Source organism: Python bivittatus, unplaced genomic scaffold, assembly GCF_059951505.1.
Source record: "Python bivittatus isolate LINGU-HERP-01145 unplaced genomic scaffold, Pbiv_v1 ctg000080_np1212, whole genome shotgun sequence".
Lineage (NCBI taxonomy): Eukaryota > Metazoa > Chordata > Lepidosauria > Squamata > Pythonidae > Python > Python bivittatus.
Genome location: NW_028277035.1, coordinates 31,545,917 through 31,567,289, shown reverse-complemented (window position 1 = coordinate 31,567,289; position 21,373 = coordinate 31,545,917). Strand labels below are relative to the sequence as shown.

General features: G+C 38.7%; 1 protein-coding gene across 3 annotated transcripts; it reads right to left on the bottom strand.

Annotated features, from left to right (window-relative positions):
- Positions 1 to 1,124: 1,124 nt before the first annotated feature.
- On the bottom strand, positions 1,125 to 9,400 carry CUNH5orf24 (chromosome unknown C5orf24 homolog). Of its 3 annotated transcripts, none has more exons than XM_015890244.3 (2): positions 8,925 to 9,400; positions 1,125 to 3,057 (listed from the first exon to the last, which is right to left on the bottom strand). In XM_015890244.3, exon 2 carries the CDS (start codon positions 3,052 to 3,054, stop codon positions 2,488 to 2,490), a length of 567 nt encoding a protein of 188 aa, XP_015745730.1. In that variant the 5' UTR covers positions 3,055 to 3,057; positions 8,925 to 9,400; the 3' UTR covers positions 1,125 to 2,487. The 3 variants fall into 3 exon arrangements, with proteins under 3 accessions (XP_015745730.1, XP_087989889.1, XP_007421938.1); XM_088133763.1 differs by having other exon boundaries at positions 1,125 to 3,060; positions 8,925 to 9,399; XM_007421876.4 differs by lacking the exon at positions 8,925 to 9,400 and adding an exon at positions 8,264 to 8,832 and having other exon boundaries at positions 1,125 to 3,060.
- Between the last annotated feature and the right edge of the window lie 11,973 nt (positions 9,401 to 21,373).

Here is a 21,373-nt window from a genome sequence, read left to right as displayed (position 1 = left end):
GTGCTCTCCTGGCCTTGTTAACAAATCCAATGAATGTTTAACTGCCCTTTCTGCTTATTTTTAACTGTACTAGTCTTTTTAATGGATGTGTTTTCCATCAGATATAATTAATAGCTTTATAAATGAGCATAAATTGCTTATTTTCTCAGTATACATTTTCTCAGAATACATAATTCATTACACTACAGCAATAATGCATCTGCCTTACCTCCCAATACACTGTATGGCATCATTGAATAAACTCATTTGTGAGAAGTTAAAAAAAAGGTAGCATGAGAAAAACAGGAGGTAAGAAATATAGTTAATCAAAAATACACTGGTGGCATGCAATAAATTTGTACCTTGCCATAAGGGTGTGCCATTCTTGTAGATTTTACATTCAGCCACTCTCCAAGCAGCCTTTGGGGGAAAAAGTCTAACAAAACAGGCAGTACAATGTAAGTCCTGAGGGAGGATTAGCTCACATTAGCATTGTGCACCTCCGAAAATTAGTAAAAAACCTGACACTTCCAAAGTTTCTTGAGGAAACATATGAGCTTCATAGCTTCAGCAAAATAAGACAAAACAATTTAGTAGCAGTTTAGCTGCCATTAGTTTACATGACTAAAAAGCCTTCCAGTACTGTTGAGGTTCATGGTTGCCAGTGTGTACAAAGTCCCCTCAAAGCAATTCAACACACTATTATAAAATATGGGATAAAGTCCAGCGTATTATGAATTAGGCATCACTGGAACACCTGAAGGCTTGCTGCTTTTTTCCTGATGAAAAATGTATGAAATGACATCTATTTTTTAAGTTGTCATTACTAAAATCAGAGCTGTCATCAAAATGTCAGCAGGCCATAACACTGATCTTATCAAAAAAAAAAAAAATACTGTTAATTTTCATTTTTAATTAATGTGAAAGAGATCTGTTCCAAATTAAAGTTGCAAATATTTATAACCTCTCTCAAGTGAATCTGAAAATAAAAAATTTAAAAATTTAACTAAATGTAAACTTAGTTTCAGAATAGCTTTAGTTCAAAAGAAATATTTGAAATATATTCAATATTGAGTGTTTTCTGATCAATTACAATGCAACTTGTATAATACTGTACTTACAGTCTGTCTCTTTCTATTTTTCTCTCTCTCTCTCTCTCACACACACACATACATACATACTCACATACGTTCTTAAAAATAACAACACATACCCAGCTCAATGCAGAACATTTATTTTAGGTGCACAAAAATCAGAAATTGAATTTATCATTCTGCACCTCCATGCATAGATATATTCCTAAGGTCTGTTATATATCTGGGTGTCTATAAACACATCAAATCACAACTTGCTTGTGCATCATCTGTATCATTTCCAATTATGAACCATGAAATGTCTTCCTTTGGTAAATATATGCTCACTTAGCTCCAGAATGTATGAATAGCAAGTTTTATACTGACAAAATTACTTTAAAAATGGGAAGATCACCTATCTGAAAAGTACAATTTTCAATTACACCAAATAATTTAAATTCTTTTAAAAATGCTGTCAACTACACAGATTCTGTAGTCATTTAGAACTTGTATGTTTCTTGACAGATTTTGAAAAATACAGGGCAAATCTACACCTTTGCTTATGCTATAGATCACTCAAATTAATTGGACTGATAAGGGAACAAAATCTCAGACATAATCTTCGTTATGCTCATTAAATGCTTATTTGATGGCACTTTTTAGAACTTATTTATAAAACATTTCAGATATTTAATTATTTATAATTTGGTGTGTGTAGTCTTAGGCTTTATAAACTGTAAGCCAGTGTGCAACAGTTAGCACTTCCAGGAGAGATACCATACTGTAATGGCAAAGTAGCACTTAGAATATATATCAGGTGCTGCATATGAACTATTTCTTTAACGAAGTATTTGAATTACTTGTAACTGATAGCACTTCAATGCAATGACTGCCTGGAATGATAACTTCTTAAAAATATAGTTTCGAAGTTTTGAAATATCTACAAGTTTTGAGGTCCGTGTTAACTTCCAGCAATTGTGGAAAAATTTCATTTCTACTCATTCCTATTTAAAGAAGACAGAAAAAAAGAAACACATACATTGCAAAATTTATAGAACTACTCTTATTTGTAAGACAGTCCTGAATGATTGGTTCCCATTAGTCTACTCTGATTTACTTTGATCAAGTTTTTATAGTGACCTTCAATAAACTAGGAGCTGGAAATTTGCTATTTGAACTAATAGCTCCTCAACTAAAATGACTGGACAATAATTTCTGTCACTCAGAATATTTGCAATTACTTTTTGAAAATACACAAGGGCATCACTGAAGATTCCACTTGTAAACAAAGAAACATTATATGGTTATGATATGTCATCTTTAAAAAAAATAAGAAAGGAAGTTGTGAAAAAGTTACAAAAGAAGTGAAAAAAACATGCCACAACTCAGATAATTTAAGAATGATTACTGAAGAAATGTTATCTACCTATATATATTATTCAGTGGGTTGCTTGATTTTGCTACTTGTTTCACCAGTAGCATGTACTCCTCTGTTATGCACCACAGAGTAAGGAAAAGCCGCACTGCTACAAGTATAACTTAGATTTGGAAGCCGTGATAGAGCCTTAATGCTACCTGGAGGTCTCCCTGGGCTGACTTTGTATCCTGCGGCTTTAGTTGTACCCAAGGGTCTACCTGGACTTGTCTTAAATCCGGCTGCTTTGGTGGTCCCCAGCGGTCTACCTGTGCTCGTTCTGTACCCCGCTGATTTTGTGGTCCCTGAAGGTCTTCCACGTTTTCCAGATCTGTTGAGATTTTTCTTTTTTTTTAGTTCATCTTTCGTCTCTATATTTCTGCTACTTGTTGTCTGCAAATGTGGTTCATTTAATGCATCTTGTCTCTGGCATGGTATTGGCTTGTGCCCAACTGTGTGGCTATACTTGGTTTGCTGCGTGGAATATAAATCAAACTGATCGGTGGGTGTCCCATTGTCATCATTAAGGCAAGAAGTTTTTCCAGTCCCACAGAAAGGGGAGTTACCACTTGCAACAGGATGCATCATTTTCTGCTAAAAAAAAATTGAAATAAAAGTTTAAAACCAAGATAACATTTTAAAAAATAGTTTTGCATTAAACTGTGTTTATTGCCTTATGAATGCTTTCCAAGGTTAAGGAACTTCATGTAGGACACAAAGCAGCCCAAACACTTTCTTTAAAACAAAAATCATTTCAAATCATTGCCAGTGTGTACTTGCAATTTGTATTTGTGCTCATTTCACATTTTTGCACTACATAAACACAACCTTATACATTAAAAATACTTTTAAATTCACAGCAAATTTTAAATTTCTAAATAAAAATAAGCTCTTTTTGGCGTTATAGAATGCAAATAGCTAGTCATAAACAAGCAATTCCTTCTTATGGACACAAAGAAAAAGTTATTACGTGATCCCTCTGAAATCATGGCAGGGGTTTGGTTCCTTTGTCAGTTAAAATTCTACTGTTTCCAGCATTAAAATCTGAAGACACATTTGGACGATGCCAGGTCAGAAGTACTATATAATTTTGATCTTTACTAACACTTTGGGGTCCTGATTTACACTTTCGGATAATCCTAGTCTGAAAATTGCAATTTTTTTTTCAATTCATGGGTGAGCAGGGATATTAATACTTCATATCAGCTAATTGTCAATCAAGTTTTTAAACAATCTGCAAGAGGAGTTTGGATTATATCAACATATGGAATGACAGTAATATTCAATTAAAATGTCTTATTTCACAATTTAATTCAGATAAATTAGCAACATCCAGTACTCTTGACACCACAGAGTGTTTTGGACAGTTCTAAATCTGCAGGATGTTTATGTACAATTGAAAAGTACTGTTAAAATGGGTATTAGCTATTTATGAGAATTTTGGAATAAAAGTAGGAATACCTCATTACAATAACAAATTATTTGCTAAAAAAAATAATTAAGATAACATTTAGCAATTTTCAGCAGCTGATTAGTCGGATGTTTTAGAACAGGGTTTCCCAAACTGTGAGGTATACCTCCCTTGGGGAGGTGCAGACAGAGTCCAGGGGAGGTGTGAAGATTTTTATTTTTTATGTCTTTATTAAAAATAAAGTTTCATTGTATTGTTTTTATTGTTCATTTGTGTTCATTTTGGTGTTTGGATTTTCAGGGGAGATGTGAACATTAAAATTACATTAAAGGGGAATGTGATGGCAAAAAGTTTAGGAACCCCTGTTTCAGAAACAAAGGAAGACTTGGATATTGACAAACACATTGCTTAACAGATTCCCAGGTTAAATGAGCTTCAAAGTAGAGCTGAAATCTTCCAGAGCACACCTAGATTGGTTCATTCACTGTATCAAGCCATAGCTTGCTTAATGATTTGTAGACCAAGCCACAATTAGCTGGATTCACATATAACTTTAATTAAGCCATACATGGTTATAAAATATAATAATTATATTTATACAAAATGCTAAACCAAAACCAAACAAACCACACTATTGCTGGGTTTAAACAGTATGGTTTAATGCAATCTGCAACCCCAGACTTGCATATAATGATGCCCCTCCACAGGCAGGTTTTGAACTAGTGGAAACTTCCATTAAAAGAACAAGGAGAAAGGTTATTTTTTTGCCACTTATTTCCTTCCCTGTTCCATTATCAGAAACCCCAGCTAAATCAAAAACGGCAATCACTGGATTTAAGTCTTAGTTTTTGCATTGTGCTGAAAAGAATAATTTAATTATTATAGAAAACACAATTATTATTTATCTTCTGAAGGCAAAAATCCTTTCCATTTCTATCTCTCTCACACATTATAGCAAAGTGTTTTTCAACCTTGGCAACTTTAAGATGTGTGGACTTCAACTCCCATAATTCCCCAGCCAACGTTCTGGGAGTTGAAGTCTACACATCTTAAAGTTGCCAAGGTTGAAAAACACTACTATAGCAGATTAATTAGGATAATATATTCTCAGAGTCTCATTATGCCTATTCTGTATAGATGATTTAATTCATCCTGACAGTATCTCTTATAGTATACTCTTATCTATATTTTGACTAAAGTTACTAATACAGTAGTTCATGCTACTTATTTGTTTGTTTGGTTCTATTGGTTCTCCTTGTTTACCGGAAAGTTAGGAGAGACCAATAGAAAAGCAGACATTAGCACAACTGGTCTTAATTCCCACCTAACTAATCATCTCTGATAAATGCATACTGCACTTAAATATAATATACACACTAATAATGGCTGCAAAGAAACATTCCTTGAGTCCACAAAGTGCCACCTAGAAAAGTTACTGTTTTCATTAATTGGTCTAGTGAATCAGGGATGACTCCATCTAGAGATTATTATCATCTGTCTGCTCTGCTACTTTAGGAAATTTGAGGAGAAAATAATCCAGAGTTGCAAATTAAGATGTGGTCAGGACAGTCAGACATAACTCCCACTGATTTGGATGGGGCTTACTCATATTTAATGGATATACGATAGCAGCCTTAGTAATTATCATATTATCAGAGTTCATGCAATATTAAACAGGATGCTATAATGCAAGTATTTATACCTGAGGTGGACAACCTCAACCCCTGAATTTTATTTTTTGCAGCTTTTTCCACTACAATTCTTCAGTCCAATAACCAAAAACTGATAGCATGATTTCCTGCCATATTAAGACAGGAAACACACAAAAACAATACTGTAATCCCTTAAACAGACTTAGCATAGGTAAAATGCCAAAGATAACCCCAACTCATTTCCAAAATGGAAGATTCCAAACCTATCCATGTAAATTTAGCCCTACCTATTTCACATCCTCCCTTTGCCAACTCCAGTCCTCTAACCTCACTCCCTCAAACCTAAAGCAATCCATGGTAAGCAAAAGACTAGCCATTCCTGACTTATACAAACTACAGATGGTAAACATTTTGATAAGCATTCCCTATTATTTAGATAGGAAAGAAAAGCTCTTCTAAAATTATGCCTGATACAGGCATTGTATTGTATTGTATTTACTCAAAAGGAAAGCAACCTTTAAATTAAGACATCCACACAAAAGAGGAACATACACATACACACAAATCATCAGTCTCTATTATCATGTTCTCAGAAAAATTACAATCAAATCCCATTTTAAAGTAAAATATTTGGAGGAAAAAAATGTATCTTCCTTTCTAGTAAATACAATACATCTGCATTATCTAAAAACTCAGGACTGAATCAAGATGGAATAGGGTTTTTTTTTCTTTTTTTGGAAGGTACTGCGATCCAGTAAAAACTTCCTGTTGAAAGAAGAGAGTTGAAGGCAATATTCACTACTTTAATCCTCTCTTCTCCTGCAACTTATTACATTACCTCTTATGCTGCTCTAAAGAGACTGTTTTCCAGAACAGCTCTTCAGAAAATACAGTACAAGGGAAAAAATGAAGCATAAAGACCATCTGCCTACTTTCTGCCCTGCAGAGGCAGAACTTCACTAAATCATAACCTGGATCCAAAACAATGAGAATACATTTTTGCTTCAGAACTTTTTAAACCTGCATTATAATCTGCCCTTTGTACAGGTTAGCAATGTTATTTCTAAAAAAATTATTTCCTAAACAAAGAGGATACGGTATTCCCACCTTGTGCTAGAATATTCCTATGCTGACCTTTCTAAATTTGCAGGTTTGTGGCAAAGGACAAAACACTATGGCAGTACAGTAGAACTCTGGATTAGTATTAGGAAGCTCACTAAAGAGCTCTGGACCAATTACTATCTCTCAATCATATCTACCTCATAGGATATGATTATGCAGCTAGAATAAGAGGAGGAAATACTAATTATACTGCTTTGAACTCCTGTAAGAAAAGTGAATTACAAATAAAACTAATAATTTTGTACATGTTTGTACATATATGTTTCTATTAAATCACAAGAAGCCAAGCTTGACTCAAAGGAAAAGGAGCATATATACATTTATACCTTCTCTTTCTCCCATAAAGTAATAAGGTGAAGAATATAAGGTTCTTAAATATCTCCCATCTAGCCACTAATTAGATCTAGATGTGTTTAGCTGTATCCTGAGCCCTCAGACAATGTCCTAGGACTTAGACCTAGTAAGCAAGTCTCCAGAAGGAGGCTGGAATATTTGCACAAAAAATCCATGAATGGAGATCACTTCTTCTCAACAGCTATCTTGGGGCCTAGTCAATGTTTTTTCCCTAAAAAAAGTTGATCTATCTATCTACGTTTCTGATTTTTATCATTATACAACACCAGCACAAGAGCAAATGTGTTGGAGATATAATAGACCTGATGCACACTGTTAGATATATTTTGCAGATTCTATTGTCTCTTTAATTCTACAGTGAATCTAGAAAAAGAAAAAACAGAGAATTTTCAAGGAAGCCAAAGGCTGCACTGAAATTTTGAATGTTCAGAAAAAAAAAATCTGCAGGTGTATCTTGAACAGAAATAAGCAGGAGTTCACTCTTCTTTCCATAGTACAAAGCAATACACAGCCCCCCAATTTTTAAAAAACACAACAGATACAAATTCAATGGAAAAATAACATTACTATTCTGTACATATGGGACCTATTTCTGTAATGTGCCCAGGGCTGTAGACTAAATATTTAAAAACAAAGACTCAGACCACATGTATAATCAAAAGGATTCCACATACAGTAAGAGCATAACCTAGATAGGAGCCAAAATGAGAGATATGTAAATAACAGACTTTAATAAACATGTGCTATATTTATTAAAACCCTTACGTAATTAGCAAAGTTAATATTCATAACATTATTTGTGCACTTATAGAAATATATAAAATATAAATAAGGAGAGAAAAAACATGCAGCCATTTATTGTAGGCAAATAAAATAAGACATTTAAGAAAATGAAATAAATTCCAGAAAGATATTGTGTATGAGAGGTGCAAGATCTGCAGCTCCCATGGCTGCTGGATGCTCAAAGCAGTAAGTAACACAAAGAACTACAGCAGTTTACCCCTCCTCTTCACTCACCACTGCCCCCCATAGCACTGGAGTGTCAGTGACCTTCCTAAGATATTTACAGGGAAGATTGCATTGGGGTATGTGCATCGAGCATGTGCTACAGAGAGCGTTTTATTATGAGCTCGAGGGAAGAATAAATCAGGAAACGGGGGCACAGGACTTAATGAGTTTTGCTACTATTCCACCATCTCAAAACCATTAGGACTTGCCATCTGCTTATTCAAGGCAGTTTAACTAATAAGTAAGTTACCTTTTTGACCTGTTCTCTCACCCTTCGCCTTTTTCTAATTCTAACACAATAGTTAAAGGAGGAGTGGAGCTCTCTGTTACATACTCTACTTATCAAACGAGGGAGCGATCCCGACAATTTCTCTAAACGCAGGATTCGGAATAATGGCAACAGTTATTCAAAGTCAACTCTTCCGAAGTACTAAAAATGGTAGTTTATCTCGTGAAGCTCTCTTCTCTCGAAGGAACAAACGCCACCAAGCGAAGGGCGGCAAGTCGCTCCGCGGCCCTGGGCGCGGGCCCGGGAGAAAGAGGGGTCGCGGAACCGCCTCCCGCTCCGATACAACGGGGCGCAAACAAGAGGCTCGAAAGCCATTCCAGACGGCGGATGTCATGGTTCCTCCCTGGAGCTGGAGAGGAAGATGGGAAGAAGGGCTCACGCTTCTGCCCCAGAGGAGCGAAGGGGCTCGCGACGTCCTCCCCCTCAGCCCCACCGACAAATGGGGGGGCTCGTCCTGGTCTCGAGAACTACGCCCGCAGGCAGGCAGCGAGAGGCAGGCGCTGCTCGCTCGGCCCTTTCCCTTCTTTCTCTCGCACGGAGCCAACTGGGCGAGGCTCCATCTTGCTCGCCTATGCAAAGGAGCGGGCGAGGAGGCGACGCCAGGCCCGCGGGCGGCTCCTACCTGTGGGATCCGGAGGGGGGTGACGGTGGGGGGGTCGCCTGGTCCAGGAGGCGCGAGCTCAACGAGGGTCGGAGCCGGTCCTTGCGGGGCGCTGCGGCCCCTCCCCGCCGCCGCTTTCCTGCCTTCCTCCCAGGCGGGCAGACCGAGAGGGACGGCGAGCCGGAAAGATCCTCGGGCGGGGGAGCGGGCCTCGCCGAGCGGAGCCGACCGGGCCAAGCAGCTGCAGGGAGCCGCGGCGGCAGCGTGCGCGCTCCGGGTCTGGCTTTCTGCGCCGCGGGAGCGAGCGAGAGGCCGAGGCCGAGGCTGGGGGAGGAGTGGCGGCGGCGGCGGCGGCTGCTCTGAGCGGAGGAAGGGAGAGGCGGGCGGACGCCTCCGAAAGAGGCCGCTCGCTGGGGCGGTTGCTGGAGGGAACAACCGCCCGGAGAGCCTGGCCTGGCGCGTTCCAGGGGCGACGCGACGCAGCGCGGCGTCACATGTTCCAGGGAGGCGAAATGACGGGCCGGGGAGCCGCTGCGCTGCGCCCTCCACTTTCGGGGCGGACCTGGGCTCCGGGGGGCTCGGCAGGCAGGCAGGCAGGCGCCTCTGGCGGGGGTGTGACGAGCGGAACGCGGAGAGACGGGCCGGGGGTCAGGTGGCGGCGAAGGAGAAGCCACAGGCCGTGGTCTTCAGAGGCCAGCAGCGCGGGGATCGCTCAGCGCCGCAGGGTTTGATAAGGGCGAACGGGTTGGGTGCAGGGCTACCGACCCAAGGACTGCGGGAAACAATAAAGCGAATTCACTTGTACCTCGCGTGTACTTCAGTGTACTGCTAGTTGTTTTTTTGTGTTTGATAAAGGAAGCCGCATATATGCATGAATCAGTGCTTAAAATCACCGCATCCTAATGCATTTTTCATTTACGTCTTAGGATTTATTAGCTGCCCTATGGCTAAAATCTCCCCTGGTGATGGATAATAAAAACACTAAATCAAATCAGGGTAAGCCATAACAAAGGCTGCAGAAGCCAAGGCACAGTGGCAAAAAGATACTTAAGAACACAGAAATTAAACTGCTTAAAAGCAAAACAGAGCAGAAATATATGAAAAGGCATACTAGTCTAAGAAAAAAAAACACCTGCTGACAGAGGGATAGCAAAGTAGGGCCTAGGTGGATCTCTTGGGGAGAGGCACTCCATAGCAGGGAAACTTAAGGAAGCGAAAACATTGACAGTCTCACCTCAGGTGACAGCAGTCTCAAGTCTTGGGTAGAACTGGAACAATCTGAGAAAAGAGATTTCTCTGCAGATTTTATAAAATACCCAACAGCATTTCTATTTCTACCCATTTGGGAGGCAGTAACTATTACAACCAGTCATGTCAGAATCGGGCTTCAACTACAACCTAGAAAGTCTGTTTCTTCCAAAGAGTGCCTGAACCTCATGAGTTGCCACCCGTTGGAGTATCTTGCCTGATCAGGATTATCTTCTCTTACTGAAACTCCCTTATACATGATAAAGCTGCCCCCTTCAGACTCAGCCTATTATGAGTTTGGCAGTATTGTCAATGTGTGTAGAAGCATCAATGGACAGAAGTTAATCCTGCATGTTTCTGAAAGCCCTTTGTGCAAATGATAGCAAAAATAATCAGATTTTGGAGGTTATCATATCACACATCCTGTTCAATATAGGAACAATGAACAAGGATACAATTCTCATGGGCTGGTCAGGGGATTTCTGTTCAACTGATGATAAGCTGAACATGACCTAGTCCAAAAGTTCAACATACATACTAAAAAAGTTAATGCTACCTTAGGCTGCATAACCTTTTCTTTTCTGGAGGAGATTTGAGAACAGTGCTCTCCGATTCTATAAAATATGACTCAGGGCAGTCTTGCCTCCTTTACATGGGTGGTTTATAACTTTAAAAAGCAAAAAAAGATGTGCTATAAAATTATAAATACTGAATCCTCCCCCCCACCTGAAATTTTATTAATATTTATATATGCATATACCATTTGCAATTATTGGTATTACAGTATTGTAACTAACTCATCCTGAATTTCAGGACTGGAACTTGTGCCATCAGTTTTGAACCATATAAGTTCTCTCAAGTATCCTCTAAGTTGATTTTATGCCAGGGGTCTCAAACTTGCAGCCTCAAGTAATTTTCTGTGGCCCACAGCAATACTTTGTAGGTTAAATGCTGTCCAACAAGGCCAGGATACCGAGCCCTGGAAGATGCACAGGCTGGGCCATGGAAGCATGCCAGGAAAAGGAGGGGCCTGGGGCCAGTGGTTGGGTGGTTCACCTTGCTCCAGCCCAGAGGGACTTCTGGCAACATGGGGTTCAGAGTTGGTGCCTTGAGGCCTGTTGTTCTGAGAAACACTGCACTTCAGGAAGCCCCCGCTTGCTCTCGGGTTCTGGGGCAAGTGCTGTTTCTGAGGTTGGCCTGAGGTCTTTGGGCAGGAGCAGCAGGGAGGCAAGGCTTGGCCAGGAAAGCAGACCAGGAGGCTGCAGAGGAGGAGGACCACCAGGTCTGGGTGCTGAACAAGAAGCTGGAAAGATAGCAACCCAGCAAGATCTCTTTCCTAGGCAGAAGCAGGAGGGAAGCCCTCTGTCAGGCAAGAAGAGACGAGGGAAAGTAAATAAAAAGATTTCTGCTTAGCAAAAAGAGAAAAGGAAAAAGGAGAATTTCACCATCCTCGTAAACTGGATTCGCTAGATTGTATCATTCATCCTGGGTAGGCCTTAAAAAAAATGAATCAGCAATAAAACCAAATCTGGGGGCTCTGGTTTATGAAAACCATTGCCAGTTATCACACTGGGATACTTTTCACTTTGGACTCACTGAGACTTTTGTATCAATGTACGAAAAGGATTCAGTCTTGCAGCCCTCAGGCTAGTGAACCAATCCTCATGCAGCACTTGGGAGGATCTGAGTCGGACACCCCTGCTTGATGCCAGTCTGCCATGTTCTCTAGAGAAAAGTGACCACAGTGCAATCAGTGTTATGCATCATATGCCTCTTAGCCTGGTCAATACATGCCTATCCCCTGTATTGTGGCAGAATATTTAATATAGGTTTGGTTGTTGAAGTAAAATAGGAATCTTTTGTGGCAACCCGTTGTGTAGTATCATTTTTGCCAGTCAGTTTTAATGGCATTGGTTCTGACCCACAACTCTGGTGATACAATTAATTAATATTAAAAGTGCCTCTAGAATGGATATTTTGCACAGTGTCCACTTTTGATTTGTCTCATCCTCAGCTTTCACATCCTAGGCATATATCGATATGTTGATTTTTAACAGCACCAGCTACAGACAAATTTAAAATTCATCTTCTGGATGTAGCCATGTGAAGAGTTAAACTCAATGGAAAATCAACCTTGGGACAACATTTGTTTTAAAACAATCTGTTTGAAAGAACCTCCTTTCCCCCCCTCCTACAATACTATATAAATAAGCATTAAGATTATTTTAAAGCAAGTCACTGTAGGTTGTTGGGTTGTTGTTTTTAACCATCTTGTTGTGCTTTTGAATAGAGAAGAGATCATTTGCTCCCCTGCTGGCAGACATTACCTTTAAGTAGCTGGATACATACAGCATGAGACAGAGGAGTCTCTGCAGCAGCAAACAAACAATTAAATATTAATCTACTGCACTTTTCATGATAATGCTTGCAGCTGAATGGAGCCAGAATGCAGTTCCTTTACTATTTTTTTTTTAAGAGAAGCTTGTTACAAAATGGACTCCCAGTCCTGCTGAGCTATTTAGGATGATTGGCTGAAGCACTAAAGCAGTAACGCTAAACTCTTCAACCTAGTATCAAAACCTTCTTTAAGGATTATAGAAATGTTAATTTCTTTGTGCACACATTCCTGATGGCAGCTGCAGTTTAATTTTTATGTTTCTTTAAAGAAATCTTTACACTATTCCTAATTTAATTACTTAGATAGAAATGTATGTATGTATGTATGCATGTGTATAGACACACATACACACACATATAAATTAATGTTCAAAAGAATTCAGTGAGATTTACACAAGTAAAGAGCTGTTAGTTTATGCTAGCCAAAAATCAGGAGTCGTCTGGTGGCCCTTTTCAGACTAACACATTTTAATAAAAGGCATAAGCTTTCATGAGCTATGGCTCACTTCACCAGCCATTGGTGGCTAAATTGATCAACCTCACTGCATATGATGAAGTGAGCTCATTAAAGTTTATGCCTTTTAATAAAAATTGTTACTCTAAGAAAGGGCTATCAGACTCCTTCTCATTTTATACAAACATAGAACCCTGCACAGCATAACTGTTTGGAAGAGCTAGTTTGGTGTAGTGGTTAAGGCACCAGGTTAGAAACCAGGAGACTGTGAGTGCTAGTCCTGCCTCTAATATGAAAGCCAGTTGGATGACTTTGGGCCAGTCACTCTCTCTCAGCCCTAGAAAGGAGGCAAAGGCAAACATTTCTGAAAATCTTGCCATTAAAATTCCAGAGTCTTGTCCAGGCAGTTGCCAGAAGTCAACACTAAATCGAATATATAAACTTGTTTGCACACCAATTGCATTTAAATCGCTAGAATTAATTTCCATACAATTACAGACAATTGTAGAGGGAAGTGATTACCAATTTACTACCAATAACTATATTGTACGAGTTATCATATCAACACAGAAATATTTTTTATATAGAGAAAGGATGGAGAATCCACAGATCTCCAAGTCATTGAGTCGAGTTCCGGAACATAACCTTCCCTGTGCCATTAGGGCTTATCCAGCTGTTTTGGGGTCGTATCCTTTTGATGCTGCGAGATGAAGGTATTACCTAGCCATGTAATAAAAGATCTGCAAGAAAACAACCAAGTTCAGAGAACCCCAAGGACTACAGTCCAACCCTGAGCTACATATATTCTCTTCTATTGGGACCTCCAAGTGTTGCAGCACTTCATCCTGAATCAGCATGGCAAATGGTGAGGGAAACAGAGAGGTCTAGCTCAGCAGCATCTGGGAAACCATGATTCCCCATCCTGACACAGAGTCTCGGGGGCAAACTAGACAGTTGAATTGGACAAAGTTACTCCCACTCTTCTTTGTCTTGTAACAACAAAAACAAAGTAATGGGTAATGTTACACATTCATTCCTCTCCTCCCTATGCAAGCCAATAACATGAGATGAGGGCAGAGAGAAGACACAGCAGAAATACCATGGCAGTTGTTTCTACTGAGGATCATTATAAGGGAGGTGGAAAATATATGGTGCTGTGGTGGCAGCACCATGCCGCTTAAAAACATTCACTTTATCATAGAAACTGCATAAAACCATTGATCTTGTTCTCATCCTAGGATAGGGAGACTCCAAGTAATAACTAATGCAGCAGCAAAGGTATTTTGTTTAATAGTAATAGTTAAAGAGACTTCTCAAGACTGAGTGTATTTCTATTGAATGATATTTATTACCTCAAAATGACCTCAATCCTTATTAGATAATTACTTCTTGTGAACTCTCAAATTGCCACCCCCTCCTTCTTCAAAGATAGATAATTACACTGGGCTTCCTTGGAATTTAGAAGACTGAATTCCAGAATGCGCAGAGCTGTTCCACCAAGGGGCTAGTTGACATCAAATCCACACAGTGTGGTTCAGGATTCTGCTAAACAGCATGATATTAAATGATAAATATATTTGGATGTGTTTCAAAAACCTGTGCTGAGGGAGCTGTAAAAAAGTTCCTTTACTTAATAATTTTACCCTGCATTTTCATCATATATTCATATTACCTTAGACCTTAGGAAAAAATGAGTACTTTATCAAGACCAAATTGCTAAGTGCTTGAACATGCATGCATACATGCATAAGGTGTACACACACACATGCGCACACACACAACTCATTACTTCATTGCTAGAAGAAAGGATAGTTGCCTCCTGTGGCCCTTGCTGGTGAAGAGGTTGGAAGGAATTCCAGAAGGCTTCCTTGTTTTTTACAACCCAATGGAACATGCTGCAGTGTTCAGCTGTAGGAGAAGGCAGAAGGAGAAACACAGAAACTGTTGCTGCAACAAAAGCAAGCCAAAATTTTGGAGATTTCCTGTCATAGCAAAGAGAGAGAGAGATTTACACAAACACTTTTTGCAGAGGTACCATTTCACTTGGTAATGCAGAAATAAATAAATAAGATTCTGTATTGAAGAAAAAATGGTGTGGGGAGGGAAACAATCACTTTTCCTTTGCATCTTATGCACAGGCTTCTGGTTCTTGCAGGTCAATGTTAGATGGATCCCCAAGAGTTGGAATGGAAGGAAGATAGGACATGGCTATCAACAGCTGTTTTGCCATTGCTCTTTGGCTGTGTTTACTCAGTTTGCTCCTTGGCTTCTTGAAACCAGAGTTTTCCTGAAGCAGGGGACAGTCTAGTTCATAGGCCACTTCATCTAATTCTGGATCCAGCTGATCAGGTGAAGCTGAACTCAGTAAAACTGCTTCAAGGATGGAGGAAAGCTGTGCTTCCAAAGTCTAAGGCAGCAACATACTGATGGGATTTGCCTCAGATTATATAAGGCTAACCAGCCTCTTTGGGGCCATACTGCAGTCCAGCTCAGTGGAAGACCCTGGTAGGCTACTGCCTGCATAAGGGTCACACAGACTGGGCTCAGGTCTAGTTGAGGGGACAGGTTTGGCTTCAGAGGGCTCAAAGAAGTTGGTCCCTGAGATAAGCAAAAAGGCTGGCAAGTGAGGGAGGAAGATCAGGTCTGGCTGTCCTCTGAGTCTGAGAGACTTCAGCTATGTATGGAGATAGAAAAAGAACAGAAGGACCTATCCAAGAAGAGAAGGAGAGGTGAAGTTTTTTATCTCATTTTGTAGGAGATTTCTGTCCTGAAGCAAAGGTATTACCAGTCCAGGTAATCCGATCTTGGGAAAAATGGAGGACGAACAAGCAAAAAAAAAGGGAACCAAGACCATTTCCAGCCTCCTTTTGGTTAGCCAAGAAGTTTCAAGGAAGAAGAGAAGAGTTCATGGCTCTGAAAACATCACCTTAGCAGGTTATCTATCTATCTATCTATCTATCTATCTATCTATCTATCTATCTATCTATCTATCTATCTATCTATCTATCTAGTACTTTTGCTGTATCTGCTCCTGTTTTACCAAGATCCAGCAATCAGGAATACAAACAGGAAGAATTTCCAGTCTTCATTGGAAAGGTCATTCTTGGATCCTTTTAAATATCTTTTTTATTTCCTATTAAAACCACCCTGCTTTTCTTCACATTGGGATTCTTTTCCCAAGTGGAGGTGCCTGCCAGACTCCTTCATCGTGCAGCCAGAGCATCACTTCTAGCACATAAAGCCAACAGTTTTACTGAGAAAGGGAATTGTTCCTGCAGTGAGTGTTTTTGACCATAATATTAAGTGCACAATCTTGAGCCATTCTGGAGGTATAGTATGGGAGGGGGACAAGCCACGTAACAGAAGAAAATACAGACACCTGCTATAGCTACAACTGTTGAAAGGACTGGAAAGAATTCCAGAAGTCACACTCTGCATGCTTTCCCTATCTTGTTTGCTTTCTAGATTAAAGAATTAGAAAAATATTACTTGTTCTTGCAATGCTGTAGTCTAAACCAAATCCTTTATTAAAAAATTAGAAAAATTTGGAATAGCAACGGCATGATTGCCTCACCTATATTGGTACACTAAATAATAGGAGAAGCAATATAAAATGGTTTCACTGAAACCTACTTTTGTACTCCATAATGATTTTGTTAATTATGTATGAGATCTCTTCCTGCCTCACTGATTTTAATCTTTTATCTCTGGCTTCCACTGAAGGCTGCAGCAAAACAGCAAGCATTCAGTCAAATCATACTTCAGTTGGATGCAGGGACAGACAACCCCGTTTTTTACAGAAGTAGTTTCCCTCCTATAATACACATCTGTACATTGAATGCATTTTTAACTGCTCTTTAATACTTGGACTGCATTGCATATTATAATCACGTACAAATTTACTTCATCGTTTTCTTAAAGAAAATGTACCTTTCAGTGCTTCAGTTTACAACATAAAATCAATACCACTTAGTGATAATCAAAGCAGCTTTTTTAATGTAAAAAAAGAAGTGATCTTTTCATCATCCTGCAAATTTCACCCTGTGGCTGTGTTTTGTGAGACACTCCCCGCACATAACCAGATGTTGAATTAACTGACCTTTGATCTACCACTATCTACAATGGTCAAGATTCAGCAGGGCTTGGCAAGAATGTGCATTTGTCATGTTAGTATCATTTTGACAGAAAAATTCTGTTTTACCCACAATCTCAATTTTAGTTTTGAACATTTGCATACCTACAGTACTTCTAAAATCTACAACTAATATTGGTTATGTGCCATCAAATCAGCGTTCTTAGCAACCACACCGTTTCTCCAGGATATTGTGATATTATCAAAATGCAATGCTTCTTCAAGCAACTCTTCTATTATCTGTTTCTTTTTCTTATTCAGAATTACCTTGAGATAATTAGCTACATACAGTAAGTTTTATAGACAAGGCTTCCCATATATAAAATATCTACTACTATGTGGCTAATTCCAATAATATATTGGTATAAAGTATAACTGTGAACATATGATTTAAGTTTATTTATAAATGTAAGCTGGACATGGCCACCATGAAAAAAAAAAGCTAATGTATTGAAAAATGTTTATTTTCAGATGTTTCTAACTAGTAAGACAGTGTAGATGCCCAAAGTTACAGAATATAGTGTGAAATGGAATATATAAATAATCATACAGTACAAGTAATCCCGGGGTTAAGAATGGTTTATGGATATCCCATAGTTAAAAACGGAGCCTATTGTAACAAAATTCAAGTTAAATACACAATGATTTGAGTTAAATACACAATACTATTTATATAGTATTATACAATAATACTGTTCTGGCTTACGTACAAATTCGATTTAAGGACAGACCTTGGGAACAGAACTCATTCTTAAACTGGGGACTACCTATATACTATTAGCCATATTTAAGTTTCCATTACCCACAGGCTTTTTGCTATTCATTTCCACCTAACACTTCTATCAAACTAAGTGGGAAAAATATGGGTCCAGAATTACTATCTCCATAATTATAATTTATTTAAAAGCAATTTGAAATGGTATCAAAAGTTGCCATAATCCTTTTTAAGTATCATAAGACATTTTTTCGTCAACTGGGCTAAACAGAAAGGCATTCTTTCTGTCCTAAACCAGGGTGAACCAGCAGTCAGAATTTCTTTTACAAAAACCTACCCTTTAAGAACACAAACTTGTTTAAGCAGATACCATATTTGGAAGTGATCTTGGTCAAGAAAAATAATCACAAGAGCAGCACATTCCTTTTCACTCATGTGACTGGGAAAAGTAAGCAAGCAAACTTGTCCTAAAAGGTGGGGCAGAAATAGATCATACAAATCACAAATGTGCATGCACACACAGGCATCATCATACACTTCTCTTACCATCTGTTAAAAAGTCAAATGATTCCCATACAGGGAAGCAGGATACACATTAAAATATATCTAAAGAATCTTCAAAGTCTAGGCACTTTACATAACTTAACAAAGGTCTTGTCAGCTGAGTTGCAATCTTAGGCAAAACACAGCAGGGAAAGGGACTGGAAGGAAAGGGATATATATGCAGGATTAATTAGAAAATGCCATTGTAAAGAAGCAAGACTCCAAATCAGGGATTTAATTTATGTAAAAAATTGCATACCTTGCCCTTATCCAGTAGAGCTTTCTGTGGAAGCCTCGTCCTTACTATGCACATAAAATTTCTGTACTGGATGTGGCTCCTACCACACTCATAAATATGCACATAACTTCCTTTAAGCACACATTTTGATGTTTATTTAAAATATTTTTATTCCACTTTTCTACTTAAAAAGTGCTCAAAGAAGCTAAATCAATTGAGTCAACAAAGTCTAACATAATCTTGCATTAAAACAAACTTGTTTGCAGATGAAGAAACAAAATACAGCTTAAATAATTTTAAGGTTTCTAGATTGGGTGGGGGTTGCATCCAATTAAGCCAATTGTTTTGTAAACCATTGTGAATCTGTATTGATTTAGAAGTAAGTAGAATGACTAAATAAATCTCTCCTGTAAAAACAAACACCCTCCTCCAAACTTTGAATTCAATGGAAGCTTCCATGAACAGACAGATGTTTTCTGCAAATTTCTTCTCATTTAACTTTCCACATTGTTCCAAAGTATCTTCCAATTCTCTGGACTACATGTGGAGAGGAAGAGGTTCATGGGGAGAATGACAAAGGGAGAATTAGCAAAAAGACCTCCTTGTATCTCACTGGAATCTCTGCTGGATCAGGGCCTTCCATCAGCAGAACAGACACAACTGGACAAACCTTAAACCTGCAGTGCTTATAAATTTATCACTGACAGCTTTTAAAACCAACATACTTCTTTAACGAAGTGGTTATGTATAAATACAGGACAATTTTTTTTCTTATTCAATGCATACAGAAAAGAAATATACAATTTTATTTAATGACGCAGGTAGAAAACATGCATATAGTGAAACTTTTTTTTTTTTTTTTTTACAGACTTGCATTCCTTCCAGAACTGAAAATGTATTTACTGGTTAGCTTTATATTCAACTTTTTCTCCAAGAGCTCAAGTCCGGATGCATAGCACTCCTATCTCCAATTTTTCCCCATAATAACCCTGTGCAGCAAGTTGGGTTGAGAGAGACAGAGAGGAAGAGTCACCCAGTGACGTTCCACAGCTGAGGGTGGTGGATTTGATCTGTTTCTCCCTGATCCTAGTCCAACACTTAAACTACTGCCACACACTTACAAGTACAGTAAGAATTCTTTTTTCCCCCTATAATGAAGTATCATTACGGCTTTTCTAAGAACTTCTCAACATAAAAGTATTTCAAATCAAAATCATGCTCCCACCTCTCTTCTCTTTCTAGTACCTTCGAAGTTGTTAAATTTAAAACAAAAGCATAAAAGAGCCACAATGCATCACACAGAAAGTGACATTGTCTAAAAGCGAAAGAGTTAACAAGTCTCAACCTATTTAATGTTTTGAAAAATATGTACGTGTGTTTTGACATGTTAGAGAGGGTGACCCAGGTTGTCTACTTGGATTGGCAACAGAAAACTTTATCGCAAAAGCTGCCACACTGGCAATGCCTGTAGGCAATAGGGGCAAAAAAGATGGTTTGAGATCTATTAGATGCAACTCCCCTCAATTCCTCAGACATTCCAGCACTTGGGAATGAGGTACAAAATTAGGACTGTCCTAGAACTGACATGTATTTTTCCTTCCATTAAAATCAAAAGGAAGGAAAGTTTTAAAAAGCTGGTGAACAAATGAATACGTAATATAATCCTCCCTTCCACTTTTCTCCTGGATGATGTGAGGCAAGCAGGGTTAGGAACTGGCAATTCCTTTACCAATAATTCTCTTCCCATTGCCGTAGATTCCCTTTTCTTCCAATTCCATGGCAATGCTCTGTATGTTTTTAAATTTAGAGCTCTGTTCATATTTTACATTGTAAAACTGGCTTTTGCCCAGAGGATCACACTTTTCCATCGGACATTTCCAAACTGGACAACTTTTCTGCCCAAAACATCACTGCTATTACATGCCTACTGATACTTCCAATGATAGAGTAATACTAAAATTAAAATTACAGGAATTTGAAAAAAGTTCTCCCTTAAAAGTTCATATGGGAACCAAGGACGGTTAGGCACTCCAACATCAAATGTGATCCTCAAATAGGCTGCTGTGTTACAAGATAACAGTCACCAACGCTGAAGGTGTTTGAGTAATTCTTTTTATGTAATAATGAAAAAAAAAACTGGAAAAATAAACTACCCCCCACCTATGCAGTGAGCTAGATTATATCTATTCTTCTGTCAAAAAAGACTTCTCATGTTACAGAAGTACAATATTTTCATTAATTAAATATACATTTGTATTACTTGGCTGATTTCTAAAATGTGACACTGTTACCCATCGGCATCATGCCACCTCTTTTTTGAGGTGACATTCTAAAAGATCGTAAGATGTCCCAGACTGTCTACTTGGACTGGCAACAGAAAGCTTTACTGAAAAAGCTGCCACACTGACATTGCCTGTAGGCAATAGGGGCAAAAAGATGGTTTGAGATCCAGTGGATGCAACTCCCCTCAATTCCTCAGACACTCCAGCACGTGGAACAAGGTACAAAATCAGGGCAGTCCTAGAATTGGCATATATATTTTTCCTTCCATTAATTTTTTTTTCATAACACACAACAGAGGAAATTTTACTCTTTAAATAATTTTTCTTTTCCAAAAAGGTGAGTCAGAAAGAGCTGTAACATCCCACTCCTGCTTGAAATACTTCAAACTGAGAATGTACTATATACTTTTCAGGAAGATTATTAACTGGCTTTATTCAGTAAGTTGAAAATGGAAACAATA